A 16,564-nucleotide genomic window follows, 5' to 3' on the forward strand; every position below is an offset into this window, starting at 1 on the left:
AGCTATAAACATCCTTGTTTATAGAGTGAAAAGGACAGGCTATAAAGCCAGATGCCTGGGTAAGAAACCTAGCTCTGTTCTTTACTGGATATGTGATCTTCGGCAAGTTGCTTCACCTTTTAGTGATTCTGTTCCTCACTGTACCCTCTGGAGTCCCTTTCCAATGACAATCCAAATCATTTACACTATATACTTCTGTGAAACGTACCCTACACCTTCTGGTCTCATATGATTGTATAGTTAAACAAGTTAATAAGACATAAACTACTTACAGGAGTGAGAGGCACAGAGTAAACTACTAAATATTAGTCATTGGTTATTATTGTCAGCAACTGAACCTATCCTCACCTCTAATTATAATGGAAGATACATTCTCTTCTTGTAAGGAAAATGTTCTGTCCTGGTTGTAGATGTTATTCCTTCAAGGGGTTTGAACTTCTATTATGTCCACCTCCTTCTAAGCATTGTAAAAACATTCCATTCTCAACCACCTTAAAAATAACCTTTCACCAGCCCCAATCTCTATCTAGCTGCTGCCTCCTCTTGCATCATCCTACTTCTAACCATTCTTAAGATTTTTAGTTGATCCACATTACCTGTCTTTATTATTCACCTCATTTTAGTTTGGATTCAGAATTCAACACCTCTTTCAAAATTGCTTTTACTAAGGCAGTGGTTTTCAACAAGGGGTGATTCTGCCCCACAGGGAACATCTGGCAGTGTCTGGAGACATTTTTGGTTATCACAACTTGGGAGGCAGGGGCTGCTACTGACATCTAGTGGGTATAGGTCAAGGATGCAGTTAAACCTTCTATGATACATACGGCAGCCACCCAAAAGGAGGACCTATCTAACTCAAAATGTCAATAGTACCAAGCATGAGAATCCCTGTACTAAAACAATTTACAATTTTCATACTGCTAAATATAATTAAGGTTTTCTATCCTTTACAAGACTTGGCCTGGCTTGAACACTTGACACCATTAAGTTCTCCCTGCTTAAAATGCACTCTTTCCTTGGGTTCTACTGCTGGTTATCCCCAGTCTGTTTCTGGATTCTCTTCTCCTTTTTAAAGTGTATTTCTTAGAGTTCTAGTCAAAGTTCCTCTTTCTACATACTATCTCCCATAACTACAATTACCCAATTCTTTTTTCAAATGCCCACGTCTCTATTTCTTTTGGAGTAGAACCTTGTATTTTTCAAAATTTTCATAGCTAATTCTCATAGACAGCTACTGGTATAGGCAGTTTTATTTTACTCATATCTATTCTCTTAATTCTCATTTATACATTGATGAATCTCAAATCTGTAATAGGTTCATTCATTTAAATTTTGTTAAAAGCCTGCTCTATGAATGACACTGTTTAACCACTGGAATAAAAGAGTGAACAGTTCATGAGGGAGAAAGAAATTAAAAACCACAAGATCACTTCACATAGTATTAAGTATTATAAAGACACTACAAAAGGTGATGTGAGAATGACGTTAAGAGGCAATATAATGGCCAGGGAAGACATGGAAAGATAGAATTTAACTCGACGACACTGCAGTGAAAGAAATGGAGTCATGGGAATATCTGTGAATTCCAGACCAAAAACATGTGCAAAGACACTGAATCAAAAGCATATTTGACACTATCAAGAATTATGACTGGGCTGGGGATATAGCTCAGTTGGTAGAGTGCTTGCCTTGTGAGCACAAGGCCCTGGGTTCAATGCCCAGCACCGCCAAAAAAAAAAAAAAAAAAAAAAAAAAAAAAAAAAAAAAAAAAAAAAAAAAAAAAAAAATTATGACCACAGGTAGTTATGGTAAGCAACTTAATTATGACCACAGTAAAGTATTGTAGTGCTTAGTGAGCTGCCCGGCCAGCGGATGCGGCTCGGTAGGTCAGCTGCTGCCAGCGCAGCGCTCTGACCACGGCAGGTGGTAGGTAGCCAGCAGGCGCTGGGTTTGCCCTGCAGTCTGGCTCTCGCCTTGGGACTTGAGCTGCCTACGACCAGCGCACCTTAACAACCTCGCGGGGCCCTCCTTCCTGGGCGGTTGGGCACACGCCTCCTGCAGAAGGCAAGGAGGCTAACAGCACCCCCAGCACTGTCTGCCATCCTAGCCAGTCATTGGTCCACCTGTCAGCTTGTGCTCAGCAGCCATTGGCTTAATCTGTAGCCTGCGAATTTTAACTGCTCAGCAATTGGCCCGATCGCCCTTAGCCCGGGAAATTCAACTATTTAAGTTCCCCCGCCATGCTCTCTCTCTCTTCAGAGCAGACACTGTTAATCTGCCGAATAAAATCTCTTGAGTTCCCACGTCTGGAGTGGTTTGTCTGGGAGTCTTTTCTGAATAAATATTATGAATGAGGTGAAGAGAAGTCAGATCATATAGGGCCTTATAAATCTGGGTAAGGAACTTAATTATTATAGTCTATGTGCAATGTAAAGTCATCGAAAGGATTTAAAATATCATGACATATGGTCTTACTTACATCTTTATATCATCATCTGGTTGCTATGAAAAAAACTAGATGAGGGGCAAGATTATGTATAGAAACCTATGAATAATAAACTGTCCAGAAGAGATGACTGTAGCTCCTACCAGGACTGTAACCAAGAATATAAAAATGGCTCCAGGGTTTGGGAGACAAAATAAAAAGAACTTGAAGAGAAATTAAAAATAGATTCTAAGTTTGGATCTAATATGGGTGGACAGTGAAGACCTTTACTAAGATTAGGAACACTAAAAAGAAACTGATTTGCATGCAAGGAGATGATGAAGGTTGTATCGCAGTACATGCTAAGTTTTAAGTACATATTTTATATCCAAATGGAAAGGTCTAGTAATCAACTAGAAGAGATTTAAGGAGGGAGGTCAGGACTGGAGACGTAAATTTGGCATTAGATGGTTTAAAAAGCCACAGCCTGAATAAACTTGCATAGGTTAAAAGTGAGTATAAATAGAAAAGAGTAAGGTACTTAGAATAAACCCTAAGAAATATCTAACACACGTCAAGTTGAGGAGCTACCAAAGCAGACAGGTCAGTAAGGTGGAAAGTAAGGGAGGCATGGCATTCAACGTCATCTTCTGAGCTGCAGATCTCAACATCCAGGTTCCTACCAGATGTCAGGTGTACTTGAAAGTTTTACAAGTGCCCCAACCTCAAAATACCCAAAATTGAATTAATTCCCATCTTACCCAGAAAACTATTTCCTACTTCAATGAAAAACACATCTACCCAGGCCAGAAACTTCACTCCTTTCCCCAATATTACTGAATAACCAGCTAACTTACATCAAATTTCCCTCTTCACTTCTAAAAATCTATTTAGTTATCTCCTTCCCTTCATCACTATCTGAACTCAGGTCAATACAATCTCTCACCTGACTTACTATTCTGTCTTCAGCCTTTTCATAAGGCAGCACTAATAATCATTTCAGTTGATTCCTCTCAAATCAAATCAGTCACTTCCATTTGTAATCTTCTAACAACTCCATTTGGAGCCAGGTGAAAAATGTAATGCAAGAACCTTATCACAGAGCTTATTTACCTCTCTAGTCTTTTTTTCCATGTCCACTCTTAAAATCTTCCCTCCAGTCACAACTACAGTTCTCCACGTTTACTCAACAAGACTTTCCTACTCCATAAGTGGATTAAGTGTCCTTCCAATCAGCATTCAAAGTACCATGGATACACTGGATCATTTATCAAACTATGCCATTTACTTGAGCAGCAATGTATCCAGCATGTGATTCAGTGCCTTATCCAGTTGTTAGGATAAATAATTCTCTAATAAACAGCAAGTAAGGGGCTGGGGAGATAGCTCAGATGGTAGAGTGCTTACCTTGTAAGCACAAGGCCCTGGGTTCGATCCCCAGCACCCAAAAAAAAAAAAAAAAAAAAAAAAAAAAAAAAAAAACAGCAAGTAAGATACACATACAGTGTCTTGCTGAACTCTTATCTTACTCTTCCTGCTTATTCTTTAGAATTCAAGATTTCCAGTGTCTACAACACTATCCAAAATAAATAGTTTTCAATTGTAAAATGGTGCTAAAAGAACTATATCAAAATCAAAATTTGATCTAAATAAATATTCCCAGCACTAATTCCCCACACCTCACCAAGTTCTAAATCAACACACCTAGGGTTAACAAGTTCCTCAGGTGATTCCGACTTGTAGTTATTCTTGGGATCTACTCTTCTAAATAGAGTAGGAGCTCAATAAATATTCAAAGTAAAATTTTAATTTACTGGAGTAAAATTCATTTCCTAATTCTTTGGGGTTACAGTTAGTGCTGTAAATTCATCCTGAGTGTGACAGAACAATGCACTTATATGTACAAAAGTCCACAAAAACAAGCAGCCTTTATTGCAGTATTACAAAACACTTTCCATTTTGGCAATATTTTACAATGCACTTAGCTTCAAGGGTTGGGAAGAATGGAAACTAAAAAGGGAATTTTCAATGGACATTTCTAAAAGAAAAACTGCCCCAGCCCTCCCACCAAATAAAATCCAAATGTCACTTAATTTCACTACCCAAGAAGAGGCCACGAGGAAAGCAGCAGGCAAAACTCTGGCAATTTCACCATGGATCATGTCAGAGACAAAGAAACATTCAAAACAGTCATCAGTACGGTCGGTTGCGCTGATCATTTCTGTAGTCGTTTCTAGGAATGAAAAATAAAGAGACACACTAAATAATTTTCTACCAACGGACCATCAGACACTTCTTCAGGGTATTATTAGTGACTGGCATTGGCCAGATAATTTCTATAATGATGAAAATATATCTAATATATTTCTATACTACTAGAAGGTACTTAATAAATGTCTGATTTATCAGCTTTAAGAGTCAGAAGTTCCTAGAAGGAACTCTGTTATCACTCTATTTTCCACCAAGAATAAAGACTCCAAACCATCTTAATATTTCTGATCAGAGACTGTGCTGATTTCCATTTCCAAACAGAAGAGTGGCATAGTGGAATAAGCAAGTAAACATGTTCACATGTGAATTCTGGAAAAGAATTTTATTATGTGACCTTGGAAAAGTTACTAAATGTCTCTGACTGTAAAATGGGAGGTACATTTATCTCAGGGAATTGACAGAAGGATTATAACTGAAGTATATAATAAGACACTTCACAGTACTTACCACATAGTAAAAAGTATTTAACAGATGGTAATTGGGCTATTAATAATTACTAAGAGCTATTATTTGTAAGTACTTAAAATGAACCAGCTGTTATAATCTAATACAACTCCACAAAGGAGCATTATTAGCTCATTGTAGAGATGAGACTACTGATGCTTCAAAAGGTTTAGTAACTTGCCTAAGGTCACACAGATATTAAGTGGTGAAGACAGAACTCAAGAGGATCTGTCTCCCAATTCCATGCTCTTATTCAAATACTGTTCTTACTCTCACTACCCCATACTGCCTTTGGCATATAGATCCTTAGTACAATAACTGAAATTATTTTACATCACTGGTCTTCAATTTTTTTTCTGACTCCACACCATTTATATGCACAACACACTCCCACTATCAGTGGTTTTCACCTGGAACAGGTACCAGAATCTCTGAAGAAATAATTGTGGCATACTCCACATGATTTGAAAAGAACCTATGAAAAGTGTGCTCTCTCCTCACTTAGATTAAGAACACGTGATTAACAGTTTCAAGTTATCTCTCAATCTCAATTATCTTTAGCAATGAGCAAAAATAATATACATATATGTGCACACACAAATATAAAAGTTTATGAGTAAGAATTTCCAAAACCAATTTTAGAAATTGCTGAACAAGGAACTGGATCTTCTCCATCCTGAAAAAGTTGCCAATGCAAAACTTTACGTAAGTTGAATAAATGCAAAAATGTGACAAAAAGGACTCAAATCCTAAAATCTAGGAGCAATGAAGTAAAAAGGTTCACAAGTACACTTTAATACTCACCTTCCTCCCATTTTGCCCCCGTAGCCACCTCGGTCTCCTCCGTAGCCACCTCGGTCTCCTCCATAGCCCCCACCTCGGTCTCCTCCATAGCCCCCACCACTCCTGTCTCCTCCGTAGCCTCCACTTCGGTCTCCTCCATAGCCTCCACCACCACCACCACCACGTTCTCCTCCATAGCCCCCCCGACTTCGGTCTCCTCCATAGCCGCCTCGGTCTCCTCCGTAGCCGCCTCGGTCTCCTCCATAGCCGCCTCGGTCTCCTCCGTAGCCGCCTCGGTCTCCTCCGTAGCCACCTCGGTCTCCACCATAGCCACCTCCTCGGTCTCCACCATAGCCTCCTCCTCGGTCTCCACCATAGCCACCTCCTCTGTCCCCACCATAGCCACCCCCACTTCTGTCACCACCATAGCCACCCCCACTTCTATCTCCACCATAGCCACTGCCACCACTCCTGTCTCCACCATAGCCACCCCCACTTCTGTCTCCACCATAGCCGCCTCGGTCTCCACCTCTGCCCCCACGACCTCTGTAGCCTCTCTCTCCACCGTAGCCTCTCCCCCGGAAATCTGTAAGGTAAAAATGTGAACCATGAGGGCAGAAGCATGCAGAGTTTCTTGAATGCTAGCCAGAAGACAAGCATCAGGTAGCTGCTGTTAAAAAGCTGACTCAAAGGACTAACACACCTCCTCCTGAGGGACGAGAATCCTCTGGTCTAGGCTCATTGCACTGATTACAGGAATTCCTTCGAGCAAAGTTCATATTTCCACATGACCTGAGAAACGAAGAAAATAAAATGCTCCTAGATAGTTTCCAATAGATTCAGAACTGCTTCTTGCACCCTCCAATCCCAAACCCAACCTCTACTCCCACCAAAGTAAATGAGATACTTACGGATTAGGACAAACCCAGTCCCCATTTTTGGGGTCACCACCTCTTCCCTGAAAGCCTCCGCGACCTCTATATCCTCCTCTACCTGGGGGGAAATAGGTAGATACAGGAGAAAAATCAGTAGCAGGCACTGACGACACAAAGGAAAAGTACCAGATAACAGAAATAAGAAGTGCCCGTTATTTCTTGGGAAGTTGCCCTCAAAATTAAACCCCCTTTCAGTGGGCCTTTGTAATTCTCTGATTTGAGGCCTTAATTAGAAATGTAGAAAATGAAATGACATCAGGAACACATTATAGTGTAAAATAATGCATTAAAAAAACTTCAATGTCCACTTTCTTTGATATTCTACTTGGTTTGAGAATCTCAGTGAGAAATGCTAAGTAAGCAAAAGCCAAATTAGAGAAAATGAACCAAATAAAGAAGCCATGTCAGGGAGCATAAAATCTCATCAGATAAACTACCTAAGTAGGTGTCATTTAAATAATTGTTCCTGATTTCTAGGTGAGCAATAAACTGCTATGCAACTCACCACAGGGATTACTACAACCTTCTCCCACTATTTTCTTAGCTATTATGATACCTTCTTTACCTAATACCCTATTCAGTATTCACCCTCATTTTAAGACAAAAGGGAAAAGACCCAAGGAGAGAAAGGAGTAGTACCAAGTTCATGCAAGCAGGCACAGAACAGAATTCAAATTTAAACCCTGTGTATAGTATCCAGACCTAAGAGCATCAGGCAATCTTACCTCGCCGCCCACCTCCACTTCCCCCTCCTCTCATGAATTCAGGTCTTCTGGTGGCAAAGGACACTTTAATGATGTTGCCATGGAATTCTTTTCCTATGAAAAAAGAATGGTTTTGAAGAAATACTACTCCATAGCTCCACCTCCAAACAAAAACATGAAACTGGAAACTGGGGTTGTGGCTCAGTGGTAGAGTGCTTCCCTAGCATGTGTGAGGCATTGCGTTCAATCCTCAGCAACACATAAAAATAAATAAAATAAAGGTATGGTGTCCAACTACAATTAAGAAAAATTAAAACAAACAAAAACCCATAAAACTATCTTGGGAATTTTTAGTTAGGAGTAACTGACATACCCTCACAGAAATTCAAACATGGTAGTGTTTCAAACAAAGTTAACTACTAAAGCATAACACAGAACCTAAATGAACACAGCTAACATGAGATAGCCACTTCTTAAGCTTAAATAACAAAAGCCAAAAAAAAAAAACAAACACATATTTTTACATGAAGAACTAACCATAGAACAGTAGATGAAGTATGCCACAATTTGTTTTATGAAAGGAAGGAATGCATGTGCCCATAAATGCACATGAGCCTACATATTCACATATATGCTTGTATAGGCACTGCTCACTATATCTACCTTTCGGCAGAGGGAGGATCGGATCATGGGAGGGGGAGCTGCCATGGTAACTAGTTTTTCACCAAATGCACTTGAGTTCCAGTTTGAAATTGTTTTACCACCACTTGCAAGTCTTTCAAAATAATATGTATACATGCAATTATTTATATACATGCATACATATACATATTCTGATGCCTTAGTGTCTTAGGGATAAGAAGTAATCTTTTTACTTTACATTAAACAAGAGAACCAGAAAAGTACTCTATGATTCATAAAATGGTTATGAATCCAGAGGCCTTGGTTTCCTGACCAAAGCTTTAGTTTTTATAGCTGGCAACTTCCCATGATGTCAGATGATATGACAAGCACTTTGACATAAGCAGCAAATCATGTATCAGTCTTCTAAGTCATAAGAAGACTTAGTTTAGCTGGGTGTAGTGGTGCACACCTGTAATCACAGCAGTTCAGGAGGTTGAGGTAAGATGATCAAAAGTTCAAAGCCAGCATCCGCAACTTAGCTAGGCCCTAAGCAACTCAGCAAGACCCTGTCTCGAAATAAAATACAAAAAAGAGCTGGGATTGTGACTCAGTGGTTAAGGGTCCCTGGGCTCAATCCCTAATACCAAAAAACAAACAAACAAACAACAAAAAAAAGACTTGGCTTAAAAAAGAAAGTAAAGAAAACAGAGGTGAGATGGAATCAAAACCTCATCTCTGAATAAGTAAAGAAATACAACTGGGTTCTGGAAGACACAGGTACAAAAATCTCCTAAGTAAAAAGGACCTTAAGTACCTGTCAATTCAGCATAGTTAAGTACTTTGGAGACAGTGAAGTCAAGACTGCCTGAGTTTGAATCCTGCCACTGCCGCTTACTCTGTGATCTTAGAAATTAACTTCTCTGTGCCTCAATTTTATCATCTGTGAAATGGAAACAGTGTCTAATATGGTTGCCATAAGGATTAAACTGAGTTAATGCATATAAAGGTCTTAGAATTTTGCTGAGGTGTGGGAGTCTAAGTCAGTGGTAAAGCACCTGCTTAGCATAAGCAAGGCCTGGGGTTCAAGCCTCAGTACCAAAAAAAAAAAAAAAAACTGTGCCCATCTTATTAACATGCAGTAAATGTTGGTTATTATTAAGTTAGGGTACAAAAATTAATAAATTTGTAATAACATGAATAACTGTTAAAATGTTAAATGAAAAAACATGAAATAAAATCATGTGGAACATCATGATAAATTGCTTTTTATGTAAAATTCTGGTAAGAAAATTCACATTTTCTGTATTGAGATTATGGATGTTTTACTCATTTCCTCTACTTTTCCATACTGTCTTCTCTTCAATGGGGGAATTCTTCCTATTTCTTCTATGTATACATTAATTTCACATTTGCAGAGAACCTATCTGAATTTTAAAAGATCAACAGGCCAACTCTCTATACCTTAGGGTTAAGCTTCATGTGTAACACATGATATGTGGAAATAAACTAAAGATGTATACACACTCTGGCTTCTTTTTCTTCCAGTCCTGGGGATTGAACCCAGGGGCAGTTTACCACTGGATACATTCCCATTTACTTTTATTTTTAATTTTGAGAGAGGGTCTCACTAAGTTGCAAAAGCTGGCCTTTGACTTGTCATCCCCCTTTGCCTTGGCCTCCTAAATCAGTGGGATTATTCAAGTGCACCAACACACACGTCAGCCCTTTTTACGTTGAGGGAAGGTCTCTCTAAGGTGCCCAAGCTGGACTTGAACTCAAGATTCTCCTGTCTCAGCCTCCCTAGTGGCTGGGATCACAGACATGTGCCAACTAACATGGCTGGCCTGCATTCTTAATATCTCTAAAAGTAGAAAAAATATGACCACTTTCTCCCAGAACATATTTTCACTTTCAGACTAGAAAACATTTACGTATGACTATATGAATGAGACATACCATCAAACCAGTCAATGGCTGCCTTAGCTGAAGGGGGATCATCAAATGACACTGTTGCCTCCCCTTTTGGCTTCCCTGTGTCTTTGTCTGTGTAAAGATTTATCATCGGCTTTCCAGTCTTCTTATTTGTCTGAGGAAAAAACAAGCTGGTGTTAGCATTTCAAGAATAACTGATCAAGTACTATTTAGTTAAAGATTTAATTTTTAAAAGGAATCTACACATCCATACTACAAAATACTATACACCTAATATAAAAATGAAGTTATCTATACATTTGGACAAGAAAAACTCTACAAGTTATATTAAGTGGAAACCAAGTAATGTTAAAAGGGCTGGGGCTGTCACTTAGCAGAGTGCTTACTAAACTGGGACCTTGGGCTCAATTCCCACCACTCATACACATACACACATACACATACACACACACACACACACACACACACACACACACGCACATTATGTATACTGTTTATGTATAATTTATTTAAACATATAAAAATTAAATGTAGATAATGCTTTATACGCCATGTAAAATAGCTACAAGTCAGGAAGAATGTTTATCAAACAAATCAATAGGTTACCACTAAGGAATATAATGGGATTTGGCTGGGATGGAAGTAGAAGACAAGGAAGAAATAGTACTTTGTCAAAACTATGTGAACCTCTTAAATATTTCATGTTTAAGTAATTTCTTAAAACATTTTAACTCCCCAAGAAGGACAAAAGGAGTAATTCCAGACACCAGAACAAGGACAACTATAATTTGATTTCAAAAAAGTGCAAACTTGTTTGATTTCAAGCAAGTGCTATTATTTCTGTAAAGGTTTTCTAGTTAAAGAGATGACATATGTGTGAAAGAGTGACCAAGATACTTAAATTAACAAAAACTAATTATAAAATAACACATTATATATTGGGATAATATGCATTACAAACATTAAATACCAAAGAGTTATTAGTAACAACTTGTCTGCATTCAGAATGTTTTTATTTGCTTATCATAATTTCAAGAGTTAGGCAGAAACTATTTTTAAAGCTCTAGGACTAAGTAAGGCTAAAGCACAGGTGGGTTGTACAAAGATAGACAAAAGCAAAGATTAAAATCTTAATAAATTTATCAAAAGACTACAGATAAGGGTGAACATGTCCATCAGAGGATTTTAAGAGATGAGCCACACTGAAGTATACAGGCTTCCTGTATAATTTATGTATCTTAACCAGGATATGACATTTTCAACAAAAGCCATACTTTTTACTCACCTTGATGATACCTATTTGCTTAAAGAACTCTCCCACTTGATCAGTAGACACACCCTCCCCAAGTCCTTGCACAAAGATTGTGTTGTTATCTGAATTATCAGATTCTGAATCTAGGGGGAAAAGATAACCATTAATTGTACATATTCCTTGGTGTTAGTACATCCTGTTCAGTAATCAAGAACAATAATTTATTGTTTGATGTATAACTGTTTCTATGACCAAAATGAAAGGACCAATGTAAGAATCTTACATGAACATGCAACAATTATATGGTTGATCAATTCTTATAACCAAACTTCAAGTAAAGTACATCATGACAACACTCTGTGAGATACTTATAGACCAAATAAGGAAGGTCTTAAAAATCTCACTCCTTAGATTCAGATTCGGGACTAAAGCTCATGAAGAAATGAAGATTTATTTTGAAATTAACATTCCTTTCTCTGAACTTTTAATCCTTTATGACAGATCAATTTTTTTAAGGCTCTCTAGTACAAAATTCCCCCAAATCTGATATTTTGGACTTCCAAGCAAGCCAAACAGAATTGCTGATTTCCCCTTCACTGCAATAAGCCTTGTACACATCAGAGGGTAGGGGCACCTTGTACACACACCTTACCTTACACGCATACTTTTGGATTAGTACAACAAAGTAAGAAAGATGTACAAAAATTCAGTCCATCAAGGGATAATTCAGTAATTGCCATCCATATAGAATACTTTGGCATCTTAATAAAAACAAAAGTTCTGATTTCAATATATATTAAAAATTTGTCTCAAGTAGATTTTTAACCTCTAAATCATAACTTTCAAAAGGTTCCATGAGTAAATCTGTTGTCTTGAATGCATTTAAAAATAAAAAGCCATTTCAAATTAGTGACCTCTACCTAGAATATGACAATTCTCTCATGTACAACCTCAGGTTTCTTAGGCCCAATAAAAAATCCAATGTAGGATTTTCTTAAACACAGTTTTTCTATCTATTTTTTCCCAATGACACCAATTCTTTCATTAAATCTAATTTGCAATAAAATTAATGTTCATAGCAGTAAAAATTGAAGTATTTCCTCAAAGAAGAAAAAGTAGAGCCTGGGAAAGTACAAACATAGCAACTTCCCCAGCAAACTATCCCATTAATCCCCTAAATTTTTCTTTCTAACCTTTGGAAATAATGCTTCCCAGTTCTGGCAACACTATCAAATTAAATCTTCTTTCTGTACTAATCACTCCAAACATACACTTTTCCCTTGAAAAAGTGCAAAACTAACATTTTCTTAACTGCAAAATCACAAACTACCATAAACCTTACCAGCATCTGGTCTTGGTCCATAATCCCTGTGACCTAAGGGGAAAAAAAGAAAATCTATTTAAGGCAACTCATTTGAAATAATAAAAATAAACATTAATAATAACCAAGTCATGAAAAGTCAATACTTTCAAAATCCCTGAAAGTCAACCATCACAGATTTACAAAGTAACTATATAAATTAAGTTCTACTGAAAGTTTAAATCAAGATGAATGTCAACATTTCCTTAAACTTGTCAAGTCAACACCTGCCACTTTGGCATTATGCTAGTTTCACTTTTGTTAAGCTCTGATTATGAAGGTTGATTGAAAAACCCTAATAATTAAGAATACCATGTCAGCTACCTTTACAAAAAAAAAATGTCAAAATCCAGTGAAGTTCTCACTCATTGGTCACCACAGACTCGCTCATGCAAATACAATGCATAGAAACCCATGGACTATTTGAAATCAGCTTTGACTTTTTAATATTTACTTTGATATATATATGTGTATACATATATAATTTTTTTAAAAAAGCACACAACACACACCAGCCTCAACAGAGTAAAAAAGGGCTTAGACTGCGTCTGCGGGATATTGGTGGCTTTTAGATTTATATAGCATTTCCACTGAAACATTTTGGGATACTCAGCACTTACCACCAAAATTTTTGAAGCCACCGCGGTCACCACCACTGCAGAGGAAAAATTGAAGAAATGATTTCTTCCTTAAGTCTCTAATGTGCTGAGCCCTGGGCTCAATCTACACTTAACTGTCACAAGTAGAGAGCCTAGGAAAACAGTAGCACTGCTAACTTTCCAGTAAATTCCATTATAGACTTCAAAATGTTGCTTCCATCTAAGTGTTTTTTCCCAAGGATGTATTTCCACAAGATGACTTTTCAAGTTTATTATATAACATATCTAATATACCCATATTTTAAAATCTTCCCAACCCGAAGCCAAAAGGTCACTATTCAAACAATAGCTTAAAGCTGGAGGCACTGAAGGAAGAATGCTAAGTTAGAGTGGGCATTCTTTCCAAAGGCTTATTTTCTAAATGAGGAAAAATAAATTAAAAACCAGATGAACATAAAGCAAAGTTAAGATTCTGATAGAACAAGAGAGGTAAAAACTTGAGTACTAGATTCTGCTGTGATATCAAATTGTGGGTTTTATGAGATGAATCAAAAAAAAGTGATAAACAAATATACACAAAAGTGAAACTGAATGAAAATAGTCTTAAAATTTTAAATCATTCAGAAATCTGATAAAATAAGGATTTAAAAAAGCATAACTTAAAATTACCCTTCTACTCCATACCCACTATAATATACATCTCTTCACATCACAGCTATTAAGGTGCATGCTGCCAAATGTTCTGTATACCTAATCTGTAGCACACTACAGACAGAATACATCATACTCCAAATGTTGCAGCTGCCCATAGAACAACTTTAGCAAATTTCCACTGCCAGATAAATCAGGGGTCCTTGTTCACGTAGTTTTATATAAGAGATCTAAAACACTCTTCTCTAATCAAGAAACTTTTTTAAAAATCTTTTTTGGTAGTTGTAGATGGACAGTATGCCTTTATTGTATTTGTTTATTAGTATGTGGTGCTAAGGATCAAACCCAGTACCTCGCACGAGCCAGGCAAGCACCCTGCCACTGAGCAACAGCAGCAGACCCCAAGAAACCCTTAAAAATACCCATCCAACAAAAGTTTGCTTTTCTTGACTGAATGACATGATCCATTTCATGTGCTGACATGGAAACAACACACACAATTTTCAAATGGTTATTTGATTTACTTTATCTTATTCTACTACAGCCCAAGAAGCTAAACCAATACACTATAATGTCTCACTGCTTAAAAATCTCTGCTTCAGTGATTACCCTACCCTCCAGGTGGCTTTTCTGAACCATTCAGAGAAACCACTCTGACTAAATAAGGAAACGTTCTCCGTTCATAATAAATATATCCGTTACCTTGATGTAAATATATTTTCTCTTGCAAACAACTTAAGTATATACATATGCATTTTAAGTTGCTTTTGATTTTTATGCTATTATTAGGAAGCCTTTTTAACCAAGAGAATAAGGCTATTTCAAGGCTACGTACATAATATTAAACTTGGGCCCTTCACATATACTATTTTGCATTGAGTCTCTGAAGACCACTGCTTTTTCCACACCTTTTTTTTTGGTACCAAGAATTGAACCCAGGGACACTTAACCACTAAGCCATATCCCCAGCCCATTTTTAAGTTTTATTTTTGAGACAGAGTATCTATCACTAAATTGTTGGGGCTGGTCTGAAACTTGTGATCCTCCCACCTCAGGCTCTGAAGTCACTGGGATTACAGGCATGCACCACCATGCCCAGATCCTCTACATTCCTAAATGACCCATGTACATACATATATATCACTGTGTGTGTGTGCGTGTGTGCATGTGTGTGTATCACTGCTAACTCTAAGAAATAAAAACAAACAAAAAAGAACAAATGAACGAAACCAACAGTTTTTTGAGATTAAACTGTTAAATATTAAACCCACATTTTTCTGTCAGGAGGTTCAAATCCTCAGAATAACGGAGACTTAAAATGGGAAACTAGAAATCATGTGTTCACAACCAAGTGCTAGAAATTACTTTGCTGATATTTAAATAGTACCAACTTTACACAGCCACAATGAAAGAGAACTATGCAATTTCATATTTAAACATCCTAGTTCCTTCACTCTGGCCAACAATATAAATTTGAACAATCTTAAAAAAGAGGACATGCCTGAGCAGTTAAGAAAGGGAAACAAAACTAATGACATTTAAATAAGTTTTTAATGCCCTATTCCTCCACATAATATTTTTGTTGTCCATACTGAGCATTTCCTTTGAAAATAAAACAGCTGAAGATTTCCAAACAATAACTATAAATATGGAAATATCATAGTACACTAGAAAAAGAAATCTTCAAACCAAGAGACTCAAGAGACTCTTAAGGTGCCGAGGCTGGCCTCTAACTCCTGATCCTCCTGCCTCAGCCTCCTGAATCTCTAGGATTATAGGCATGTGCCACTGTGCCAGCCAGAATCTGCATTTTAATAAGATCCTCAAGTAACTTATTAGTAAATTTTATATCGCTTAGTTCTATTACATAATATATATTCCCTCATCAGGAAATTTATTATATTAAATAAATAAACTTCAAGTAGTAGTCACTATTAAACACTAACAGAAGAGGTTGCCTCTTCCTCTGGAGATAGTCCACATTTCCCCTTGAATGCATAGTCTTTGCTTTATTTACTCCACAGGTATCTCTTTTGAGATCACCCTCATTCTCTCCTGAATTTATGTCTACTTTCCTAAATATGTCTATGCCTCTGGGGGAAAAGAAAATAAGGTTTGTCTGTGGTTAAGAATCTTTCTTTCAAACCTACAGTCAAATTACAAGTCCTTTTTCTACATACTACTAAGGCCTCACAGCAAATTAAGACAAGATACTTCAACAATGAATCAAGATGTTGCCACCAACAAATTTGGTTTCAATCCCAGAAAAAGCAGAAAATGTGTACACATCAAGAATTCTTGAAGGACATTATAAGATGAAGTAGTAGACAGTTAACAGAAACATAACATAAGCATTCTTGACTCTTATTGGCTGAGGACACCCTGCATAAGAAAACTAGATGCATATTTTGGACTCATTTGGAAAAGGTTCTCCCAAATTCAAAACCAAAATGAGCAGCTTACCCTGGGCAGACTCAGGGTTCTTTCACTACTATAGGATTACATATTTAGAAAAAGCCATCAGATTCAATTTCATATACTTGTCAAGAAAGAAAAAGTTTGTTGACAATTGCTATTCCCAACC

At 37.3% G+C, this 16,564-nt stretch overlaps 1 protein-coding gene across 1 annotated transcript in view; it reads right to left on the bottom strand.

Annotated features, from left to right (window-relative positions):
- Positions 1 to 4,334: 4,334 nt before the first annotated feature.
- The window catches only part of Taf15 (TATA-box binding protein associated factor 15), a 29,732-nt gene continuing 17,502 nt past the window's right edge, over positions 4,335 to 16,564 (bottom strand). The window contains exons 8-16 of the mRNA XM_047545073.1: positions 13,351 to 13,385; positions 12,713 to 12,745; positions 11,404 to 11,513; positions 10,143 to 10,272; positions 7,584 to 7,676; positions 6,835 to 6,916; positions 6,627 to 6,715; positions 5,945 to 6,509; positions 4,335 to 4,658 (exon numbers count right to left, since the gene is read on the bottom strand). Of these exons, the coding sequence (XP_047401029.1) occupies positions 4,619 to 4,658; positions 5,945 to 6,509; positions 6,627 to 6,715; positions 6,835 to 6,916; positions 7,584 to 7,676; positions 10,143 to 10,272; positions 11,404 to 11,513; positions 12,713 to 12,745; positions 13,351 to 13,385 (1,177 nt within the window). The 3' untranslated portion in view covers positions 4,335 to 4,618. The remainder of the gene's footprint in view (positions 4,659 to 5,944; positions 6,510 to 6,626; positions 6,716 to 6,834; positions 6,917 to 7,583; positions 7,677 to 10,142; positions 10,273 to 11,403; positions 11,514 to 12,712; positions 12,746 to 13,350; positions 13,386 to 16,564) is intronic.

This window comes from Sciurus carolinensis, chromosome 3 (genome assembly GCF_902686445.1).
Source record: "Sciurus carolinensis chromosome 3, mSciCar1.2, whole genome shotgun sequence".
NCBI lineage: Eukaryota > Metazoa > Chordata > Mammalia > Rodentia > Sciuridae > Sciurus > Sciurus carolinensis.